The 25,740-nt window shown below is 35.7% G+C and overlaps 1 protein-coding gene across 3 annotated transcripts; it reads right to left on the bottom strand.

The window, feature by feature from the left end:
- Positions 1-6,929: 6,929 nt before the first annotated feature.
- On the bottom strand, positions 6,930-11,390 carry LOC106310232 (WAT1-related protein At1g43650). 3 transcript variants are annotated; one of them, XM_013747465.1, is made up of 7 exons: positions 11,144-11,390; positions 10,923-10,985; positions 10,681-10,797; positions 9,734-9,965; positions 7,596-7,754; positions 7,365-7,516; positions 6,932-7,249 (listed from the first exon to the last, which is right to left on the bottom strand). In XM_013747465.1, the coding sequence occupies exons 1-7, from the start codon at positions 11,317-11,319 to the stop codon at positions 7,120-7,122; spliced, it is 1,029 nt and encodes a 342-aa protein (XP_013602919.1). In that variant the 5' UTR covers positions 11,320-11,390; the 3' UTR covers positions 6,932-7,119. The 3 variants fall into 3 exon arrangements, with proteins under 3 accessions (XP_013602920.1, XP_013602919.1, XP_013602921.1); XM_013747466.1 differs by lacking the exon at positions 10,923-10,985 and having other exon boundaries at positions 6,930-7,249; positions 11,144-11,345; XM_013747467.1 differs by lacking the exons at positions 6,932-7,249; positions 7,365-7,516; positions 7,596-7,754 and adding an exon at positions 9,054-9,239 and having other exon boundaries at positions 11,144-11,365.
- Positions 11,391-25,740: the final 14,350 nt, after the last annotated feature.

Genomic DNA, 25,740 nt, shown 5'->3' with positions numbered 1-25,740 from the left:
GATAGCTTCCATAAGTTGAAGAATGATTTTCTTCTTTGGACAACTTGTTTTTGTTTGCTGCCTTCTTTGCAACTTTTGACCATGGTTGTTATGAACTACTTCTTGTCTTATTCCTGGATCAAAACTTTTTGTCAAAGACAAGTGCATTATACCTGGATAATCAAGTGTCTTGGAAGTTTTAAGATCAGAGAAACTTACCTTAAGCCTTGGCTTTTGAACAACACTTAGTTCAATTTTAGGCTTCCACTTGTGAGGTGGTTCATGGTTGAGCTTATGGTCTGGTTCTTTCCTTGGAACTTCAGTAAGCATATAGCTTTCATTTTTTTCCCCTATACCAAGAGCAAGAACGTCAGCACTTGTATCTAAAAGTGGTGCTAGATACTTACCTTGATGTGATACTTTGACTACCGGTTTTGCTTCTTTAAGCAACATGGACTGCATTGTGTCTTGAACCAGCTTCTGGTCAGTCACAAGGGGGACGTCTGGTGGCTCCTCTCCTTTGAATTCTTGTTCTTTAAGTCCTGTTACAACACCTTTCGACAAAGACAAGTGCATCACACAAGAATTTTGAACCAATAAATCAGATTGAATAAAACTATCACTTTTCATAGATAAATCTTTTTTCTTTTCTAGTGATGTTTCTATCAATACTTGCTTACTTGGACAAACTATAGCAAAGTGTCCTCTTTTATGACATCTATAACATGTCTGATCTTTTAAATTTTTAGAGTTAGAAGATTTACCTTGGCTTGTTGCCTCTTCTTTGTCTTGGTTTGGAATCTCTTTATTCCTTAGATTTATCATGGACAGCTTTTGTTTCCAACAAGGATGTTGAGAACGTGTCTTTCTGGACCTCAGGACCTGTCTTAACATTCTTGGACAAAGACAAGTGACTCATACCAGTGAAAGATGATTTATAAACAAATTTATCAAGTATAGGACTTACATTGGCATTTTCTTGAAAAATCGGTTTGTCTGATTTTTCTTTGGACCTGATCAAAGTGTTTTGGCCGACACTTTTACTCATTTTCATGGCCTTTGGAATGTCACTCTTCTGGTCTAAGCAATGGACAATGGCGTGGCCCTGGTTTGGCTGAAAGTTATCTTGTTGAGACAAGATTCTTTGACCTTCTTGTGCCACTAAGTTTCTTGCTTCTTTGGAACCATGAGTTGGATACCTCCTTGGATAAAGTTCCTGAATTTCAGAACTTGTAATATCTGGTGCAAATCTATCACTCATGACTTCCTTAAGAGCTTTCCACGTTTTGATAGTTGGCTCCTTGTAAAACCGCCTATCATTTTCTTCTTGTACCCACAATTTAAAAGCATCATCTTTTAGTTGATCAATGGCATAAGACAACCTCTCCTTTTTCTGGATGTTGTTGTAGTGAAACCACTCATCAAGGTTTCTTTCCCATCTAAGATAACCACTTTTCCCTGAAAATTTAAAGAGTTCAACTTTATCAGCAAAAGAGTTATAATCAAACCGAGAATTAACAACATGAGGATTGTGGGTTTTAGAAGTTGGAGTTTGATTGATCCTTGAAGGATCTGGTGGCTTGGGCTCAACATATACAGCCCCTGGTGCATTCCCAAATCTCCTTTCTCCTTCATGTGGACGTTGGCCATGTGCCTTGTTTCTCTTCTCCAACCGAGCCGTCTGATTTTTGAGCTTTTGTAGAGCTGCAAAATGCTGGCTCAGTGTGGCCTCTAGGGCTTGGCCGTATTCTTCCTCTTCCATTACTTCCTGAAAAAAAAAACAATCTCAAAGAGCAAGTGAAGGTATGGGAAGTTCTGGTCAAACCAAAATAAAACAAATGCAATATCGAAACTTAAACTAAACCGAGAAAATATGCAATTATGAACCGAAATGAAATAAAGTATGCAAAATGATTTTTATTTTTGGTTTTCTGGATGCAAACTCGAAATGAAGCAATTAGGAATGATATTAAACACAAATGAAAAGAAATTATGGAAAACAAATTAATGCTGTTTTTTTTTTCTTAGGATGCAACAATTAAACCACAATATGCAAATGATAATAAACACTATGGAAAGAAATATGATATGCAAAACTAACACAGATATATATTTTTTGAATTTTCTTATGCAAGTAACCGAAAATGGAAACAAATATGTATACTAGAACCTAAAATGATATAAACTAAGCTGAATGATTTATTTTTTTTTGAATGCAAATAACAGACTTATGAAACAAATATGGTATGCACAGAATTAATAAAATGCTATGCCTTTTTATTTTTATTTTTATGCAAGATTCAAACAAGAAACAAATATGAAATGCAGATTTTTTTTTTTTTAAATGAATGCACAAAATCTAAAAATGGCAACTGGAGCTGGAGAATGAATGCAAACACAATATGAGATTTCTTTTTCAAATTTTCGTGAATCAAATGCAAGAAACTTCTTCTCTTTTGTTTTTTTTTTCTTAAGAACAATAACAATGCAAAAACGGTTTTTATGGTTTTTTATTTACTGATGAAACAAATGCAAGGAAGATGAATGATGCAAGGATAGAATGGACCTGACTCAAGAACCTTTCGGCTCTGACGCCAAATGTTGCAGGTTGGAAGTTGGGTCGCCCAAATGGTTGTTGGAGGTTCAAATCGGATCAACCAAAGATGTGGTCGGTTGGTCGATATGGTCTGAAATCGATTGTAAAACTTGAAACAAATGAAAGATGAATGAGATACGAATGTTATGAAGAATAAACTAAGATAAATAAACAAAGTAAAAGGATAGATATGGCGGAATCAAGCTGCTGGATGTGTATCACTCTTAGCTTGATCAGATGATGGATTGAAGTGGATTTGCGGATGAAGGTTTGATTGAATCTCTCAATCTGATGGATGATGGAAACGATGTGATTGACTCTCTCTATCTGCTTACTGAGCTTATTTTATTTGCACAAACAAACTAGAGTCACGAAATCAATAGAACAACAAAGAATCTCTCTTTGAATCCTAAAGACCGATATTTTATACAAAGAACAATCTTTGATAAAAACTGAATACACTTTTTATTAACTTGGTGATTGAGGGTGCTCTTTACAATGCACATCTAGGAGCTTATATAAGGCTCAGAGACAGAGGTCCTAACGTTCTAAAACAAATAGAAAAGGAAACAAATCAAACAAAGTAACAAAATCGGAAACTAGCCGTTGAAGCCTTTTATGGGATTTTGGCTCCAAGTGAGAAACTTGATTCTTCTTGAACCTGGACGGTTTGAGTGGATAATAGAGCTTCCTTGGGATCTTCCTGGGTGCTTGATAGGTACTGATTTCGTGCCTGATCTGAAGATAAAAGAGCTGTTGGACATTAATGTCGGTTTGCTCTAAATACGCCAGGTTTGAGTAAATGAGGATCCTCCTGATCCAATGGTTGCTAGTGCATGGTATGAACTTGTAGAACTCATCCTGTACGCCTAGAATATCTACTGATTTGTTTAAATGATCTCCTGGTCGCCAATGTCTGGTTTGAAGCTGATTGAACCGGTTAGCTTCCAATTGAAGCAAGTGTAGAACTGGCTTGACCGGTTTTGGAGATTGGATCATAACTTCATAATTCCGTGGCCATTTCTCCTGATCTTGGGCTTTCTGGAAAGCTGATAAACTCCTCTTGATTCCTATGATGGTCTTTGCTTCAGGCCGCTTCTTCATTGGGCTTGAATCTTCTTCTAAAGTTGGGTACTCGCACACGGACTGGCTGAGAAACCTCTGACTTGTAAAATTCATAACTTCTTGCTCCTTGAATATTTTGGCCCGATTCCAGTTGGACTGGATTCCTTCTTGAGTTTAGAATCTATAAATATTAGCCTAGTCATTTAAACCCTACTGGTTTGTAAGATATGGCATTTTTAGTGCACGTATGTCCTGGTTGGCGCCTTGGCTGGTTAAGTAGGGCTTTGGGTTGACCTCCGGTTCAGCTACTGGTTTGATGGCCGCATCAGTTAAGTATAGAATATTTCACTGTGTATGAGTTCAAATGATCTAAGCTAGGGAATGACTAAGGTAGTCTTAAGCTAAGATCTAAGTTAGCCCTCGCTTATGGGCGAAAAGTTTAGAGGTTCGGCCAGGAAGTGGACCAAGCGACGTGAGGCTTTGCCCACGGCCGGGATCGGGTCTTACAGTAGTCTTCATAGACTCCCTCGGCTTTAATAGAAGATATCAGATTCCTCGAACCTCTCCAGATGGTCCATAGGATGCTCGTGAGATAACCCACAGTAGGGTGTCTGTCCCACTAGTGTGTAGTACTGCGGCTTCAACTCAAAATAGCCTCTCTGGATATCTGGAGGGCAAATGGCTGATCTGTTGGCATAGAACTGATCCGGACGGTTGTAATCAGCCAACGTTCTGGGTCGAGCAGCCTCATCTACAGGTTCAGCAGCTCCTGTAGAATCAGTATTGGGATCAAGGATTGCAGCCCCCTGGGCATCTATCCTCTGACCTGTTGCATTAAGCAGATGACCATCCTGGTCATGCAGGTCTCCATTCTCATCTCGCACAAGTATCAGAGTAGCAACCATGTATCACGGCTCAGTATCGATCGATGTTCGGGATGAATTATCAATCGATCTCGGATGGAAGATATCAGTCGTCGGAAGAGTAGCTTCGGTCGATGGTGGTGAGAGAGTGTCGGTCGACGGAATTGGTATATGGGTCGACGGTGGTTGGCGAATATCAGTCGAAGAACTAACGTTGATGTCGATTGATGAGGAGCGTCTTCCTTTGCGGATTGAACATTCCAAACTTGCAGGATCTGATGAGAAAAGCAGTTATGTTTCCTTGTTGCTTTTGGTACTGCTGGGCATGCACCTGAAAAGACAAGAAAAAAATTTGTGTTAGAAAGCGGATTTAGAAAGTAACCTAAACTAAATCGAATTAAATCCAAAGCTCCCCGGCAACGGTGCCAAATTTGATCTCACTCAAATTATCCTAAAGAGTGAATTACTCTCTCAAATAAGAGGTTCAGCTCTAGTACTTAGGGATCGAATCCACAAGGAGCTAGGGAACCTAATAGATCTAATCAGGGTGATTAAGGTAAGTTGATTATGATTAAAATGTAAATAAGCAGGTTGTGAGCAAGGTAGTTGCTCGGTTGATTGATTGGGTTTAAGACAATTAATTAAAGTAGCTAGACTTAGAGTTTCTATTCAGGTAATCAGGATTATAATCCTATAGGTGCTTATTAGTTGTATTCATCATATTATAGAGCTCAAGCTCTTAAACAACAAATCGATCGGCGTTCATTTTCTAGGTTTGTCTATTGACACGACTTAAGTGTCGATCAGTGATTCTAGAAGAATATCGATCGAAACAAGTGTCTCGCTGTCGATCGATTATTCTTTAAGAATATCGATCGACGAGCGTTAAGTCAAGCTTTACGCACGGGTTGAATTATGCTCACTAGGCTTCCTAGATCAGCTTTCGCGTTACTCTAACAATTCTAGCTCAGTTAGGACGGATTCAGGGTGAGAGGCAAGTTATCACTTGTGTCTACAACTCCTAGGGCAAGTTCTAGGTAGCTAATCTAGAAACATGCATTAATGACAATCATAATGATAAATATCACAATTTAGCAATCTATAGCTGGGGATAATCTCTCATAATCTATTTGAACCCTAAAACTAACAATAGAACTACTCAGACATAGGTAAGCAATTCATAACAACAAGGAATATATAATAAAAGTGCATGAGATTAAAGTAAGAATCAATGAAGTTCCAATCACAAATCTCTCTAGATCTTCTCTGGAACTCTCCTAAAATCCTAGAAAAAACCTTAAAACCTTTGCTGTGAAAAACAAGGGAACAAGAAAGCACTATATGCCTCTAACATGTTGGCAAACTATAAGCATTAGGTTAAAACTCGTCAGGAGTAATCTTGTAATTTGGTGATGTCTTGGGCTTTAAGTTGGCTTGTATCAAACGGGCTTCTGCGCACTCGCTATCGATCGGTGTCACGATGTGAACATCGATCGATTATTTCTCTTCAATGTCGACCGATGGTCGTGCTTGATGGTCAGCTCGGATGTCTTCTCCTTTTATCTCCAAAATGCTCCAAAATCATCACTTTACTCCAAATCACTCATGAACCTGTAAATATACTAAATAGACTCTAGAATATAATAAATAATAGTTAAAACACTTATAAACCATGGGTAAAAGTTGGTCAAATTCATGGCTTATCATTAAGTACGACCTTGATATCCAGTCAGAAGTGTCATATTAATTAAGAATTTAGAATATTTATGATATGGACATATAGATTGATGAGAGTATAGAATTGGAAGTATTATTGACTCTTATGAAAAATATATTACAATATGCATATACTTATATAGAAATGACTAAACCTAACTCCTAAACTAATGTGAAGTAATAAATCATAGATAATGATAAGTTTTATGTTCTAATATATTGATATATATCTTGATCTTGGATTTGGGTTGACCTTCTAGATTTTCCAATAGATGCCGATGAGAGTATGGGGAATTGACCAGTACAAAGATTCTAGGAGAGATGAGAGTTCGGAGAGTCTATGTTGAAAGGAAATGTGGAATTGATGAAGTTATGGTATAATGAGATGGATGAATTTATAGAGATTTGCACTTTATTTGGTGGTAAGAAGATAAGAAAAGAAAAAGATAATATATTTTATATTTGTGGGGCTGTAATTAAATAAAAGAGAAACTATTTCATTTTTTTAATTTTGAAAACTATGAATTTGTCTCCTACGAAAATTAACGAAGATTATCTAGTTAGGGTGAAGTTTGTGTTTAGATAGGGACTTGATGCTTTTGTTTTCAAAAATGTATAGAGCTTTAAGTGAGCTATCTAAAACATGAAAACTCCCTATTATGTAAATCACTCTTTTTTATACTGAAATAGCGTATTGTCCAACGTATTATTCTATTTTATGCTTTTGTTTTCATGAATGTCTAGAGCTTTAAGTGAGCTATCTAAACCCAGAACAATAAAATCAATTCGCCGAACATAAAGAAAAGAAGGACAAAACTCCACATTTATGTTTACATGCATGCGATGCTGACATTATTGATGTGGTGATGGTTGGGACAAAGTACACATAGACACGGAATATTAGACGATAATCTCTTCTTTAATCTCTTGTTGACTTTGTTTTTCCCCATATATTTGTACTTCGTCTTCTTTAGTTTTACCCCATATACCAATGTATAGTCCACACACCAACAAAAATGCTCCACAAACACTGCTCCATTAATATCCCCAAGATTAAACAAACACATTCTCAACATCTGAAGACAGATATACATATATTGATATACTATATATAAATTATGATATTCTTGAGAAAACGCACAAACCTTCCAAGATAAAGTGTTTCCTTAAAAAGGAAAGATGAGACGATGCATGTAATGATGAGAGCTAAAGGAGTGTAGAGTGCAGTGAATACTGGTCCTTTCTTCTCTATAGCCCATACTTGTAACCAATAGGTGAATCCAGTTACCATAATTCCCTGTTTAAGTTTGTGTAGGAAGAAGACTTTCATATTAATATATTATCTAAAGATTAGAGATGAAATTAGGTGGACATACACAATAGGCCATTGATAAAAGAGGTAAGCCAAATTCGATCTTCCAAACTGATGGACTTCTGTTCACTGCGACTGCCCAAACTGCGGTTTGCATACAACTGAAGACGCATTGAAGTGTTACCAATCGCAACTTCGCTGTGTATTCTTTCATCACCTTGCTCTAACAACACAATTTTTTTGAAAATATTTATTTTTCTTAGATTAAATAAAAATATCCATTGATGAAACTATTAACGAAAAAAGACTTGGTTTAGTGGTAAGTCTCTACGGACATACATTTTATGCTCCCACAAAAATAAAATAAAATAGAGGATCAATGATGCCGAAGGGATCCTCACCGTACCAATTACGTGGGTTCATCCATCCAGCCTAACCAATATTCGAGTGAGAGTGCCATGAAGATTGAAAGTATGGGCTTGAATTTATCACTTGTAATCTATTTTTCAGAATCTATAATAGATATGAATATTTTTCAATTTTTATACTTAGTAAAAAACATATCCATACTATTACATGACGTCGCTTGCCTAGATGCAATAATCTTGTAATTTTGTTTTCCTACCTATACACAGGTGATAGGTTGTTGATTAATTATTATATATGATGAATGATAAATACAAGTTCTGCTTTGACTCTTAACTCTTTTTTCTTTCATAAAATAGACATTGACCGGTTCCTACAAATATTTAAATGTTCGGAAAAGTAAATAAAACTCTCTCCATTTTAGATTATATATCTACAAGATTAATTGTTCAAAATGAAATACTATATTTTAGATTTTATACAAAATTTTAAATAAAGTTCCAGTTCACATCTTAATAGTTCAATGTCTTAGTAAGAGGGATAAAATTGTATAACGTATTAATAAAATAGTATAGTACAAACGGTAATAATATATTTTTAATGTATGTAAGAAAATCTTTAGCCAACATATAAAATGATACTAATATGTAAAATATCTAACCAAACCGGAAAAGACGTATCCGATGAATGAATGATTCAATCCCTTCCCACTCGCACGATATCACCGTTCCGTTGCCAATAATCATCAATCATAAAAGTTTGGACAAATAGTCTTTTTTTCTCATACCGTGGTGGAGGGTGAATTAGGTTTCGAAATAAATTATTTTTTTTAAATAGCTTATTATTTATTTTCTGCATATTACTTTATTACTCAAATTAAAAAAGAAAAATTGGCAACAAATTCAAAGTGGTTTAAGTAACCAAACCAAAATAAAACACAATGAATATAAATTCAGTAAATTATAAGGATGAAAATTTCGATAACTTAATATTTTAGAAAAAACTTTGTAATATATAAATCAGAACTAAGTTTATATGCGTTTAATTAAACTGCTTAAAATTTTGACATTTTTACCTCTTACCTTACTAAAATAATTTTTTTTTTTTTTTGCAGCAAACGGCTATTCTATTACTCAAACTTGAGGTGGTCTGGAGAGCCAGATCGGAATAGAACAACCAATAAAACATAGAGATCTATGAAAAGAACGTGCATTCCTAGCTAATGAATCTGCAATCTCATTTTGTGCCCTTGGTAAATAGCTGATCTTGAAGTCCGAATAGCACAACCGAAGAGTTTGAATGATTTCCAGCTCAGTTGAAAAGTTGGGCCAAGCTTGTGGCTCTTGTATCATTGTAATCAGGTCCTTGCAATCAGTCACAAATCTCTGACCATGCGTATACATAGTAATAGATAACCATACGTATAAATTTGGAAAAAAATGTGTTTGATAACCGAATATAACTTGATGTTTCCGTATAATATTATCATATCATATAAAACAGTGCGTCATCGGAGTAAAATAAAATGGTGTTTTTTTAAGAAGATACACGTTTAAAAGACCATCTTTTTTTTTTCATCTGTAGTTTTTTGGAAAATATGATACTGTAATCATACTAGTCATTAAATAAGAAAAAAATGTAGCCATGATCTGGAGATGTGTAGAACACATATATAACTATTTATTTAGAAGACTAGAACCCATATCATACAATATTATTGTCTTCGCTGTGAACAGTACTGTGATAACCCAATTATATATTGAGCAATGATTAATAAAATAGAATGGGAGAATCAGTACGCTGTACGCAACTAGTGACAGTGAGTGAGTGGCGTACCTGCAATACAATCCACAAACACCAGCAGGTATTGGCGGCAAGCATAGTGATTGATCCTTTTACAGAATTTTTTGTTGATGGAACGGCTTTGTTTGGAATGGTCGTGTTGCTATAATGATTGATCAAACTTGGCCCTTTCACAAAGGCGAACACTAATGCGCCCAACATACCAACCATCGAACCAAATACTTTCGCTAGTCCGTATGACTTCTTTAACGTCACCGCCTCTAATCTTCAAAAGTAATAAAAATGATTGGGTCAATTCAGGTTAGGTCGAGTTGGAAATTTATCAACTGAATTCTATTGGTTTTAACTGTCTTATATGTAAGTCTCTCTACCACATGTGTTTGAGAAAGTTGGAGTAAGAAAGATAAAAAGAATAATAAAATTACTCAAATAGTTTATTTGTCAATAGTTTACTTGATATGTTTTTTTCACAGTAGAAAATAGGTGTTGAAACTACTACAAAATAGGTTCTGAAAATTTATATATTTTAACCAACATATATTTATTTCTTAGAACATAATTTTATTGTATATATGTATTATAGTTAGTTTTTCTCACACGTTATGAAATAAAAGACACGATACATGTCAAACCTAAATATGTATAAATCTATTAAAAATAGTATTACGCTAATAAGTGAGTGGCAAGAAAAGTTATTACAAGATAAAGCTTGGTTTGTAGTTGGCAAGAATAAAGGACTGGTTTAATATCGTTTATATATTGATATTTGCTTTAGGAATATTAAAAGAATTACTAAAATACATTAAAGTGATTTAAAGATTTTGTTTGATTACGATTCTTTAGCTTTTATCATGAATTATATAAAACTAAACAAAAGTATGTCCCTCCCCTGAGATTTTTTTGGAAACACATTCTTTGATCAAAACATGCTGACAAGCATAACATAAATGAAGAGAGATAGAACCATTAGTGTAGTTTACCTGAAAAGAAGAGCCAATACGAAGGTGATAGAGGGAATGGCGTTGGTGGTTGCTGCTGCAAAAGTGGCCGTGGTGTTGTCGATGGCCACATAGTAGAGATTGAGACTTAGCGTGAGTCTGAATTAAATTATCAATATCAATATAGATTATTAGACAACCAGTACGTGACATTGACCTGATTGATCAAATAGTCTTAACTTGGAAGATTTCCAACTAGTAGAAAACACACAAGACATGTATACCCGAATAAGGAGATCATGAAAATTTTCAGCAGCAAGATGAACGACAGAGGAGATGATTTGGCGCTGAAAAAAAACATACTATGAATATGAGAATATTCCAGTTTGATTCGTAGTCAGGATCAGCCTAATGACTAAATCATGTTCACTGAAGGGCCGTTGATATGGCGCTTTTCTTTCTTATGATGTTAAACGGATGAGTTAAAGTAACAGAAAAGAACAACCTTTCAAGGAAGAATGCGAAAGGGGACAACGCCAGAGCAGCGAAGGCTTGTCGGTAGAAAACAAAGACAAAAGGGTTGGTCCCTTGAGAGATAGCCACTTTTGAGAGCAATGGCATTCCTGCGTATATAATCTGTACAAACACCATTGCCATGTTGGCTTTGTGCTTCATCATCATGGATTAATAGTGATGTATGTATGTTTTTTATCGCCTTTTATTTGCTGAAACTCATCTTGCTTCTCTCCGCTATTTATGCTTTCTGTTTCGGTGGACACTAAAGATTTTTTGTCTTCTTTTTGTGTCACTATTACAAATATGGACACGTGTACTTCCATCGAGATTAAATTCACAGGAGACGTTACAATCAAAACCGCACCTACATCTCCTCATAAACCCGAACAAATCACTACTTCTAGCGGTGTATACATGTGTTTTATCTATGGTTTCGATTTGACATAAAGAGTAGTATTGTGGTATAGAATTTTGAATGATAAGTACCGATAGAAATGTGAGATTTCGAACAGAGGATAAATTTTCAGATTAGAGAAAAATCAGTGAAGAACAAGAGAGAGATAGAGAATAAATTACTTAATTTTATTATTCAGAACATATTACATATTTTTACAACTTGTAATATCAAAATACTCAACATGCAGAGAACAACAGATTCCAAGATAAAATAACAAATGATGAACATGCAGAAGACTTCAGTTCCCAAAGCATGTATTTACTTATTTTTGTCAACGCTCCCCTCAAACTTGAACGCACATTACAAAAAATATGAAATTTGATAGTAGTAGAGAGAGAATAGAATTTTTTTTCGTCTCTGCTATGGTTGACGTACCAGTTAATTTTAGATAGCGTTTGTATATTTCGAAACGCTATGATAGAGTATTATATTTGGAAACGTTATGATAGCGTATGTTTAATAGCAAAATAATTAAAACGCTATGTTTGGTTTTTTAAATCCCTAAACCCTAAACAAATTTTTAAACCTTAAACTCTAAGTAAACCTTAAAACTCTTATATTCTCGTAATATAACTTCAAATCTTAAATTTGAAATCAAATTTATTCTTTTTAATTTTAATATATTTCCAAACACACAAACCTTAATTCCTCAATCAAACTCTATACCCTAAATCCTAACATGAAACATATATAAACCATACATCCAATAAATATAAATTTCAAATCCAAATTTTAATAATCTAACAAATTTAAAATCTTAATCTTAATCACATATACTTATATAGAAACTCTAACCCTTATACTTTCAAAACTTCTAACCCTAAAATCATAACACAAAACACTTTACACAAACTAATTATAAAAACCCCATTATGCAGTTCTGAAAATCATATAACCACAAAAATCTAATCAAAATTTATATTTCATATGTTAAATTATAATACCTATTCTCTACATTTAGGAAATTTATAAAACAATTAAAAAGAAATCTAAAAACAATTTTATTGTTTTTATGACCATTGATTGAGGGCTAAATCTATTCTTTTATCTAACTCCAACCTTCTCTCTCATTGGTTAATTTTTCTTTCTCAAATATCACAATTCACAGCCATTGATGCAATGTAATCCAAATGCCACAATTTAATATTTCTCTTTCTCACTTTTCTTCTCCTATACGACTTTTCATTTTTCTTTCTTCAGCAACAACATCGACGATGAACCCGATGAAGGAGTAGAAACTGGTTGTTGGACCACCATAGAAGAAGAGACAATGACACCGGTCTGAGTTCGTCGCTGTCGTCAACGGTCTCGAAATCGGAAGGAGCATGGTGGTGCTTAGTAGCGAGGGTGAAGAGTTCGAGGTGGTGATGGAGTTATGTCAAAGCAAAGCCCTCGCATCATTGCAGTACTCATCTCTTTTGTGTCCCTTGATCAATACTCCCAAGGTGTAGCTTACACATATATCTTTATGCAGAAATGAGGTCAGTAGAGGGGTATGTCAGGTGCTATCAGTGGAGTTGTGTGAAGTATGGTAATGGTGACTAAGCTAGAGTGTAGTACATTGAATCATATGAGGTTAGTATTGACTCATTACCACTTATCATATTTGCAGAAATGAGAGCAGTGATTTTAAATTAAGTGAGTCCGGCTGTTTTCAAAAACCTCTTTCACATGACTACTCTATGTTTTGCTTGAGGACAAGCAAAATGGTAAGTCTGGGGTAGTTGATATACCATGGATTTTAACACATTTAGACCTTGGTATATAGTTGTTTTAGAGTATATTATATGTGTTTGGAGTCTATTTTAGAGTATTTTTAGGTTCATGTAAACTTTGGTGATTATGGAGCTTTTTAAGGTGCGTAACTGCACATATGCGTCAGAAGTTTAGCTAGTATGGAGGCCTTTCCACGGTGCAATTTAGCTGATCTTTTGACACAAGATATATCTTTGAGTTTGATTTCAAATGCGACCAGTTTTAGGTCCATCCAACGGTTTAGATCTAAAATTATGCCTGATTTACTGAAGAGTTGTACATCTGCCTCGCGAGAGGAAGCTATCGAGGATTAGAAGGAGTGTCGATCGACGACACAGCCTTGGTGTCGATCGACACTGATTCCAGAAGATGGGCTGAGCCTATTTCATGACTAACTTAAGGCCAGAAATCACCACATATTACCAGAATACCTTTTGACGACCTGAAACCTTATTTTACTGTTTCTAAGTCATTGTTGACGACTATGCTTCATACTATTCTAGAGAGAGAGAGAGAGCTTAGAACTGGAGAGAGAGATCTGAACACCTTGAGAGAGAAGATCTTGAACTCTCTTTGTTTCTTTAATCTACTTTATCTTTTGATTTATTCTATTGCAGTATTATTCAGACCAACATAATGTTTTATATGAATATGCATGAGTAGTTCTATTGTTAGATTTAGGGTTCTTCAAAGTGTAATATATGGTTTGCTAAATCTGTATTATTGTTAGGGTGTTTAATTAGTTCTTCATCCAGTCGTCTTTATTAGATTTTCCCCAACAAACAACCTTTATTTATTTACTTGATTAGAATCATTACTGTCCAGCATTACTTCGAAAACAATAAATCTGTTGTGTAGTTTTAGAGTCTATGTGGATTTGATCTCTAAGTATTACAACTGAACCTCTTATTTGATAGAGTAGAGGTTACTCCTTAGGTATATAATTTGAGTGATATCAACAGGTGATCTAACAAAATGATACTAGTGGTCCTTTGCCAACACGTGAAGAACTTGGTCGAGGTAAACGTCAACCCGTTCCATCCGTTAAACTTAAAGACTATGTCACCTATAATACAAAAGCAATAGACTCCGCCTTAAGTACCCATCACGTCCCACTGTCTCCTTTCCTCAGTCCTCGTCTACGGTCCAAGGTAATTCTCTGTACCCATTGACAAAATTTGTCTCTGATTCTAAATTTACTCCACAGAATCAAGCCGCCTTAGCAGCCATTACAGCCGGTGTTGAGCCAAAACATTTTAAAAAGGCTGTTGGAACTTACGTATGGAATGATGCTACGACAATAGAGGTGGTTTTATATAAGAGAAACATACATCGGACATGTGGGATTTACCACCTGGCAAAGTTGCACTTGGAATTCAATGGGTATACACATTCAAGTATAATACCGACGGTACAGTCAGACGGCACAAAGTTTGTGTTGTGGTTATGGGAAACAAATAGGTTGAATTGAAAGATCACAATGAAACCTTTGCTCCAGTTATCAAAAAGAAGACGTCTCGAACGTTTCTCTGGTTGGTCACATCAAACCAATGGAAACACTATCAAATGGATGTTAATAATGCTTTTCTTCATGGAGATCTTTCCTTGTTTCCGTCCCTCCCATCCTGATAAAGTTTGCTGTCTTTGAAAGTATTTGTATAGGCTTAAACAAGCTCCACGCTGTTGGTTTAAAAGGCTTTATGATGAGCTACTTAAGTTTGGCTTTATCTAGTCATATGATGACTATTCGTTGTTCTTGTATACTCGCAAGGGAATGGAGCTGCGTGTGCTCATCTATGTTGACGACTTGTTTATTTGTGGTAATGAAAGCCATATGATTCACAAGTTCAAAGAGTACTTAGGTACATGTTTTTCTATGAAAGATCTCGGAACTCAAATATTTCTGGTATTGAAGTAAGTCGTGGTCTGGAAGGAGTTTTTCTTTCTCAGCGAAAGTACGCGTTAGATATTATTATTGTTACAAGAATTATCGGCTGTAAACCAGATGCCACTCCTCTCGAACAGACTCATGATATCACTCAAATTACCCTAAGGAATGATTTGTACTCTCTCAAATAAGAGGTCGAGTTGTAGCACTTAGGGATCAAATTCACAGGGAGCTAGGGGAAACACTATATCTAAATAGTTATTGATTAAGCTAGGCCAATAGATTATAAAACAGTAAATAGCAGATAGAATGAACAAGCTAGTTGTTCAGTAAATTGATGAGTTGTTTGACGGAAAGATGGTTTGCTAGACTTAGGGTATCTATTCAGGCAATCAGGATTATAGTAGTATAGAGACTAAGGTTGGATATTCTAGAACTCAAACTACGGAATAATCTATCAACTTATGTTGTTTAGATTATCTATTGTCTAGATCTAAGACCTCAGCTGTCGCTTGTTGGTCTTGAAAAAGTGTCTATCGACGCTATCAACGAGCTATCGATCGATACACATCTTAGATCGTCGATCGATACAACTACTGAGTTGTCGATCGACTTCCTTCTAGCAAGCTTTAGCGAGTGGGTTTGAACAGTTCACTAGGTTAAACTAAATCATCTTCCGCTTGTTTCTAGCAATCCTAGCACAATCTAAACTAATCAGACAGAGAACCAAACTTTCGCTTACGCCCTACTATCTATAGACAAAGTTCTAATTAGCTACTCTAGAACACATGCATTAAGAACAGTCTAGTTGATTCATATTCATGACAATTAGAAATTTTATATTTTGGGCTAATCCCTCATGAATATCTGAACCCTAAATCTAACAAGATAAACTACTCAGACATGATTTTTCACAGAATCATAAACTGAATAGATGAAATAGAAATAGATATAAAAACCAAAGGAGTTTCAGGAGGACTCTGGAGAAATGCCTCCCTTCTCTCCTAACCTAAGAGAAACAATATAATAAAGTTTTTCCGTCAACAATGGCTTAGAAAATACATAAATAGGATTTTAGGTCGTCCACGGGTATTCTGGTAATTTGTGGTTGCTTCTGGGCTTAAGTCGGTCTTGAAATATTCTCGTCCCATGTTCTGGAATCACCGTCGATCGACACCAAGGGTGCACCGTCGATAGACGTTCCTTCATCTCCTTGACAGCTCTCTCTCTCTAGTGAGACAGACTGGCCACTATTCAGTAAAACGGGCATAACGTCTGATATAACCGTTGGATTGACCTCAAACCGGTGGCATTGGAAAGCTAACTAAAATCTCTATCTTGTGTCAAAATATCAGCTCAATCTCACCGTGGAAAATTCTCCTTCCATATCTAAACATCTGACACGTCTGTGCAGTTCTACATTCAAAAGGCTCCAAACGACCCAAAAATCACCACTTTCCTCCAAAACGTACCTAAACCAGAAAACATACTAAAAAGACTCCAAAACAAATATAATGTATTTAAAACACCTATATACCATGGCTAAAAGTGGGTAAAATCCATGGTATATCAACACCCTCAAACTTACTCTTTTGCTTGTCCTCAAGCAAAACAATGAGCAATCTCTCTGGAAGCGGTTTGAAAAAAGCAGGGACTCACACAATTTAAGAACTCACTATCATTACTTCTACAATGTTGCAAGCCACATCAGATCAATTCTTACTTCAGAGGTATCCTATATACCATATCCTAGCTTAGTAACCAAATCCATCTAACAATCAACTTAGCTAATAGTGTATGACCCTCAACTGATCTCATTTACTACATATATAAAAGGTGTAGGCTTTACCATGGGAGTATCGATCAAAAGACACATGGACTCTTACTCAAGCAAGATTCTGAACACACAGGTAGTCTTATCTGATCACTTTCTTCCCTCTTTCTCTCTTCTCTGAATCTCAATTCCACTGAACAATGATGCTGATACAGTCCCTCTTTATTCATCTTCTTTTCGATTTTCTCTTTTATTTTTCTCTATTCATTTTTTTTTTTGACAAAGTGTAGGCGAATAATGAGGTCACATGAGACACTCATACCCCTCACTTCCAACGATGTGTAATCATTTCATTAGAGTAGAATAATGGGGTCGCAGGAGACACTCCTACCCCTCTAAACCGCAGAAAATCATTTCAATCTTTTATTTATATAGATGCCGAAGAGAGAGAGAGAGAAGGGAATCAGAAACACACAGAATTTTACCTTCTAGACTTGCAGGAGGAATCCGATCTAATGTATACCAAGCCCCAATACAAGCAGATTAAGCTCAATTAGGTTGGAGATCAGCTTTGGTTCCTTCAAACATTCTCAGCAAGTGTGGATAATAGTCAGGTGATCCACTTTAGTATCTCTAATACACTCGGCAGTCAATAAATCTAAGAGTGGTGCTAGAGAGTGGTTAGTTAATAAGTGAAACTGTAAAGTTCATTATCCCCTTCTTGACTCAATAAAACTTTTTGAAAACATTTTATAAAACTCATAGATAAACTAAATATCAGTAAACCTCCCCCAGACTTAAATTACACTTTCCCCAGTGTACATCCAGTCGAAGTTTGGTGAGAACATAAAGAATAAGTGCATAATGTAACAAAGATAAACGATAACCTGCTCGCCGATGTCAATGTCGATCAACACAATGAAGTGTCTATCGATCGGTGCTGGTCTGGTACTGTTGAACGATGTCGACATGGTCTCATCGGTCGATGGGCTGGGCAATCATCTCCTCGGATCTTTTTTTTAACTCAAAGTAAAACATAATATTAGTAGAACCTCCCCCAAACTTAAACAACATTGTCTCAGTATTATACAGTCTAAGATTGGTGGGAAAATAAACCATAAGTACTAAATTTAACAAGGTTTCGCGAGTATACCTGCCATTGATGTGAGTATTAATCAACACAGTTAAGTGGCGATCGATACTTGTGATGCTCAGTCGATCGATATTGATAAGTTTTCGGTCGATGCTAATGAAGAACTCATGAACCTTGGATCTTTTTTTCGATGAACAGTACCTCAGCTACAGTGTCGATCGATGTTACAGTGTCGATCAATGTTACAGCGTTGTCATCACTGTTCATTATTTTTTTTTTCTTGACCTGCATAAAATTTAGAAACGAAAATCAGTAAACTTTTGAAACTAAGCTTAAAAGAAACTACCTAACAGTGGGATACCTCCCACTCAGCGCTTATTTTCAGTCATTAGCTTGACTTCTAGAGATCTGAATCAGTCTGGATGAGAATGAGAACTTGCTCAAAACGAAGTCTCAATGCCTTCTTTCTGAAGATTCATCATACTTTTTGTGAAAGCCTCCAAAGACTCTTCCCATTTGTATATCATTTCAGCAATAAGGAGTGCTCGAAGATTTACGAATGGTTGTGAGAAGCATCTGCTGCGCACTCTGTACTTCATGACACCATCTGAGTAGTGAGGAATCAATGATAACTGAGGATCACCCTTGATCATTTTCCTCTTCTTCCTCTTCTTTCCCCCAGACTTGTTTGATTGCGTGGTGGTGCCTCCATCAAAAAGATTGCAACACACTTCAAACTCTTCTGCTATGATATGCGTCTGATGTCGATCGATGGTATCTGGTCGGTGTCGATCGATGCTGCTTCTGCTGGGCCTTTATCGACTTCATCTCTACATCTTAACTCTCTCTGAGAAGCTACCGCATACATATCATCAGCAAATACCCCATTGTAGGAACCTAAATGCACACTTCTATCTGGTGGGATAGGAAATTCAACTTCAACAACAACACATGGAACCACAAACTTCACAAGTTCATGTGTTCTCTTCACTCTTTTGTGAAACCATCAGCTTTCTCTGCGCATATAGGTGGTCTAAGATGTTCGGGGATAGCAAGGTGCGAGCTCTTTGATTTGTGCATTCTTTCCTCAATCGGTTCCAGCTCAACCACGCAACTCTGCAGTTCGTCCGACAATGGGTATCAATCGATGCAGTCGGTGGGTATAGATCGATGTTATCTGGTGGGTGGCGATCGATAATATAGGTAGGGTGTTGGTCGATGATGTAGGGTGGGTGTCGATCGATCTCATCATGTTGGTGTCGATCGATGCTAGCTTTTGACGAAGTCTCAGGATCTTTTCTCGTAGTGTTCCGTTCTTCATCAAGCTTCTGCTCCGAATCAAGCCATTCCTCCAGCTCTAAAAAGTCTTCCATAGTGACTTCACTATCAGAATCCAAATATTCAAGTGTTTCTCCATCCTCTAGCTCCAACAAGTCTTCTAGCTCCAAGAAATCTTCCATGGTGATTTCTCTGTCTGCATCTGAGGTAAGATAACAACTTGATTCATATGTGCTCTCCAATGTCGAGTCTGCAGTGTCATGAGGAAAACTCTCGAACTTTCAGGGATTTCAATAGGTGTCAATCGGCAACAATAGTTTCTGTCGATCAATGCTGAGATGGTGCTGTCGATCGTTTCTGAGATCGTACCGTCGATCAACGTTGAAGTCGTGCCGTTGGTCGACGTTGAGGTCGTATCATTGATCGACGTTGAGGTCGTATCGTTGATCGACGTTGAGGTCGTGCCGTTGGTCAACATTGAGGTCGTACCGTCGATCGACGTTGAGGTCGTACCGTCGATTGACGTTGAGGTCTTACCTTTGATCGACATTGAGGTCATGGCGTTGATCGACGATGAAGGGGTGATGATGATCGATTCCGAGGCCGTGTCACTAATATCGGCTTCTTCAACTCTGCTTGGTTCTCCAAATCTATGATGTTCATCATCCTCGACCATCATGGACTCCATCTCAATCTCTAGATTTGCTGCAGCATCATAGAGAAATTTGTTGAGGAAGGTGTTTGCTATGTCGTTTCAGGCAGTGAGAGATCCTGGTGGTAGCTTCTTGAACCAATTAGTTGCATCTCCAGCAAGGGTGTATGGGAAGAGTTTACAGAAGTGGTGGTCTTCATGGACTTCATTGAAGATAAACAATACCAATTCCTCAAACATATTGATATGATCCATTGGTTGTTCGTGGGGAAATTCATGAAAGGGACGCTGACGCATAAGAGTGGTATAGATAGGTTTGAGCTAAAAAATTTCATTCTCAGCAAAATCAGGTATGAGTACCTCGACCACCTCTGTCTCCCCGCAGGTGGTGTCACTTTTTGCCGGATGAACAGTACAATGATGAACAGTGTCCGGATGAACAGTGTCGTGATGAACAATATTGTGGTGAACAGTGTCGATCGACACGATATGAACAGTGTTGATCGCGCGGGATGAACAGTGTTGATCAACGCCGGATGAACAGTGTCGATCGACGAGTGATGAACAATGTTGGTCGACACGGGATGAAGAATGTCGTTCGACATCAGATGAACAGTACCGTGATGAACATTACATCGATGAACAGTACCATGATAAACATTGCTGAAGTGAACAGTACCGTGGTGAACAATACAGTCCGACACATGTTGAATAGTGTCATTTGATGCTTGGTTTGCGCTGTCGATCGCTGCTGCTTGGAGGGTGTCGATCGATGCTTCCCTCATAGACTTACGGATCGTGCGTGAATCATCAAGCTCTTTCTTTGAAGAACCCATAAATCCTCTTTTCATTGTTGTTCCTGGTACTAAGATGTATGTACCTGAAATAGAAGAAAAAAATTTATCAGTTTTTTAACAGTAGTAAAACCTAGGAGTGATTTAATGGCGATCGAAGCTCCTCGGAAACAGCGCCAAATTAGATATCACTCAAATTACCCTAAAGAGTGATTTGTACTCTCTCAATAAGAGGTCGAGTTGTAACACTTAGGAATCGAATTCACAGGGAGCTTGGGCACACACTAGATCTAAATAGTTATTGATTAAGCTAGGCTAATAGATTATACAACATCAAATAACAGAACAGAGTGAACAAGTTAGTTGTTCAGTAAATGGATGAGTTGTTTGATGGAAATATGGTTTGCTAGACATGGTTTCTATTGAGGCAATCAAGATTATAGTAGTATAAAGACTAAAGTTGGATATTCTAGAACTCAAACTAGGGAATAATCTATCAACTTTCGTTTGTTTAGATTATCTATTGTCTAGATCTAAGACCTCAGCTGTCGCTTGTTGGTCTTGAGAAAGTGTCGATTGACGCTATCAACGTTCCTTCAAAGTTCCTTCTAGCAAGCTTTAGCAAGCGGGTTTGAACGGTTCACTAGGTTAAACTAAATCAGCTTCCGCTTGTTTCTAGCAATCCTAGCATAATCTAAACTAATTAAACAGAGAACCAAACTTCCGCTTGCGCCCTACTATCTATAGACAAGGTCCTAATTAGCTACTCTAGAACACAAGCATTAAGAGCAGTCTAGTTGATTCATATTCCTGACACTTAGCAATTCTATATTTTGGGCTAATCCCTCATGAATATCTGAACCCTAAATCTGACAAGATGAACTACTCAGACATGAATTTGTCACATAAATCATAAACTGAATAGATGAAACAGAAATTTATATATATAAACCAAAGGAGTTCCGGGAAGACTCTGAAGGAGTTCCTCCCTTCTCTCCTAACCTAAGAGAAACAATAGAATAAAGTTTTTCCGTCAACAATGGCTTAGAAAATACATAAATAGGGTTTTAGGTAGTCCATGGGTATTCTGGTAATTTATCGTTGCTTATGGGCTTAAGTTTGTCTTGAAATATACTCGGCCCGTGTTCTGGAATCACCGTCGATCGACACCAAGGGTGCACCGTCGATCGATGTTCCTTCATCTTCTCGATAGCTCTCTCTCTCTCGCTAGACAGACTGACCACTCTTCAGTAAAATGGGCATAACTTCTGATCTAACTGTTGGATTGACCTCAAGCCGGTGGCATTGGAAAGCTAACTCAAAGTTCTATCCATCTTGGAAATGTCTCCATCCATATCTAAACATCTGATACGTATGTGCAGTTCTGCACTCAAACGGCTCCAAAAACCCCAAAATCACCACTTTCCTCCGAAACGTACCTAAACCTGAAAACATATTAAAAAGACTACAAAAAAACTATAATATATTTAAAAACACCTATATACCATGGCTAAAAGTGGATAAAATCCATGGTATATCAACTCATCAACTCATTGTTGTGGAAAGTCCTACATTGGCTGATCCACGCAAGTATAGGAGGCTCATTGGCCAGCTGCTCTATATTATGTGCACCATACTGGATCTAAGCTAGTCAGTCCATGTCCTTTTTCAGTTCATGCAAACACCCAAAAAATTCATTGGGAAGCTGCTCAACGGGTTGTTTGGTTTTTAAAGAGGTCTCATGGCCAAGGTATTATGTTGAATTCGTCCAAATACATGTCCCTAACCATCTATAGTGATTCTGATTGGTCTTCCTATCCCGTCACTCGCCGTTCTCTTAGTGTGTTTGTTGTCTTTCTTGGTGATTCACCTATTTTTGGAAGACGAAGAAGCAAGATACAATGTCTCATTCTTCCACTGAAGCTGAATATCGAGCTATGTCTGATGCTTTAAAAGAAGTGAAGTGGTTGCGTAAATTGTAGCATGGATTTGGTATCGAACAAGGTCCTACACGATTCTTATGTGACAGCAAAGCATCAATTCACATTGATGCGAATCCAGTCTTCCATGAACGTACCAAGCACTGAAAATGATTTTCATGTTGTTCGTGATGCTGTTCGAAATGGTCTCATCTTTCTCCATCACATACATACTACAGGGCAGGTTGCGGATATTCTCACAAGGCACTAGGACGGACTCAGTTTACTACATTACAGCCTAAGTTGGGCGTTTTGTGATCTGCACGATTGGAGAGTATTACGATATATACGACATAGAATGTACCATATATTCTAAAGTTCAGTTTTCCTATTCTCTAGTTAGAGATATGTCTAGTTTCCTAGATATCATAAGGAATAGTTTATGTTAAACCATCACTATATCTTGTATAAATACTCAGTTTGCATAGCTTAATAAAATCAAGTCAGTTTGATATCTTATTCTACAAAGTGACCCCATACATGTATTTAATGGTGATGCACTCGTGACGTATTTCGTTATTCCTTGTCGCATCATTGATATTCCTGCGTATATATCTTTAATTTTCTCGAAAGAATATCTTTCGAAATACATATGATTAGGCATATGATGTTCTTCTCCACTGTTTTCCTCTTTTAAATTAAAAGATACACGTGGTAAAAAGAATGTAATGGTTCTAATCTAATGTAACAGTCTCTTTATCTTTAAGTAGGTCTTACCAAGAGGGACACACATAATAGATCTTTCAAGTAATGTTTTTCTTAAGAAGTTCCGACAAAATCCACAATGAAAGACTATTTATTCAAATGCACTGTTATACGGAACTATTGCGAATGCATAACGCACTTGTGCAGGAAACCTTTCCATGACTAAAGTCATACCAACACGTGTTTATATATTTTCAAAATCCTTATTTACATATTCTGGCGTTTCAATAAGAATTAAAAATAGAAATAAAAAGTTTGATGAAAACATTTTGTATATTTTCTAAATTGTACAATACTTTTTGTAAGTCAAAATGGGTAAAGAATTATATATACTAAGATGTGTAATTTCTCAAGGAAATCTCCAACCCATAGTACTATTTTCATGTCAAAATTACACAATTTTAGAATAATATCAGCACTAAAGAATTTTAGGGGAAATTCTAACTTTACCGCAAATTTGATACAATTTTCTAACTTTACTGCAAATTTGATACAGTTTTCTAATTTAACATTAAATAATAACTATTTTCATAAATACATTAAGTTTATTATGAAAAAGATAAAACTAAAAGTTATTTTATTTATAAATGTATAAAAATAATAGAAGTTTATAAATCCAATCTCACCCCCTAAATACTAATCACTAAACCTAAATCAAAATGTTAAAATATTTTTTTATTGTGTGTTTTTTAAAAATGATATCCAACTGTTTCTCAAACTGTTTTCTTCTCCAACCACAACATTAAACTTCACACTATTTTTTTATATTATTATTTTATTAAATTACAAGTATTGTTATTTTTTAGTAAATAAAATATAAATAATATTTATTATATAATTATACTACATAAAAATAGATTACAATAAAAATCTATATCAAATGCCTACTAATTCAATATATAGTAATATTTAAATAAGAGATTAAAATAAATTATTTGAATACATATAATATTTATTATAATTTTTAATTTAATTTTTAATTTAATTTTTCTCATTTTTCATCTAGCTAACTATATATTTTTAATAAAATAAGCGAATAATATTATTGTGATGAATAGTGTCACAAATTTAATCTAAAACTATAGTGTTGCACTAAAATATTGTTTATTTTGGTTTTGAGTTGAAGAAGTTTTGTATAAAAATTACGCTAAAATAGAGTTTTGGAGTTGAGTTAGAGATGTTGTAATGACTAATGAACTCAAATAAAAGTGGTGCACCAAAAATTAACAAATCACACTTATTTTAAGATTTTATGAATTGTTTCACTTCTCTTATATTATTATTATTTGGATCAGATATATAACAAACCATTTAAATTTCATTCTAATCATCTTCTAATTACATTTCTCATTTTGGTGATGATAAATCACAATATTTATTTATACCACATTGTTTAATATTTTAATTTAGAAACTGAAATAAACATAAATATGTTCCAAATAAATATAAAATATGATTGTTATTTTTAATAGTTCAGATTGTGCCAAACAAAATCAAGATTTAATAATATAAAATTACAAGAATATTTGAAGTCATTTTCACTTTTTATACTACAAACAATTAACAAGAAATTTTATAAAAAAAAAATAATTATATTATTCTAATATATTTTACATATATATAATTAGTTTTGTTTTCTATTCTTGTGAAGGCTCATCATTTATGTAGATCCCATCATTTTGTAACTTACATACACACATAAATATGTTTTAAATGAATAAAATATCATTAACAATTTTAATAAGTTATTTATATTTAAACTAAAAGGAATATAAAAGTGATTTATCATTTTTATATCGTAAACTAACATTGTGTTTTAACATGTTTCACTAAAGAATAATAAACTTGATTATACTAATATATTTGATATCTGTATATTTTCAAAGTTGAAATGGCGATAGCTCTTTAGGGTTTTCATGCTCTTTCGAAGATGGGATCCGGGTTCTCAAGGGATAAAACGGAATCGATCAGATCTCTACTATAATGAAACAATCGGGAGGATTCTGGGACGAAATGGAGTTCTGGCAACTAGGGTTATTTTGGTTTTGCGAAGGATTTTGTGGGTCGGAGCAAATACTGGGAGTGCAGGGAGCGTATTATCATTAGGATCTTCGAAATGGATGCGGAATCAAGAGGATCAATCAAAAGATTATCAAGGTACGATCTTCGTTATCATCAAAACGAGATCTTTTTCATTTGACAATGAGATTA

This window comes from Brassica oleracea, chromosome C8, assembly GCF_000695525.1.
Source record: "Brassica oleracea var. oleracea cultivar TO1000 chromosome C8, BOL, whole genome shotgun sequence".
Taxonomy (NCBI): domain Eukaryota; kingdom Viridiplantae; phylum Streptophyta; class Magnoliopsida; order Brassicales; family Brassicaceae; genus Brassica; species Brassica oleracea.
This window is presented reverse-complemented; position numbering and strand designations above follow the sequence as displayed.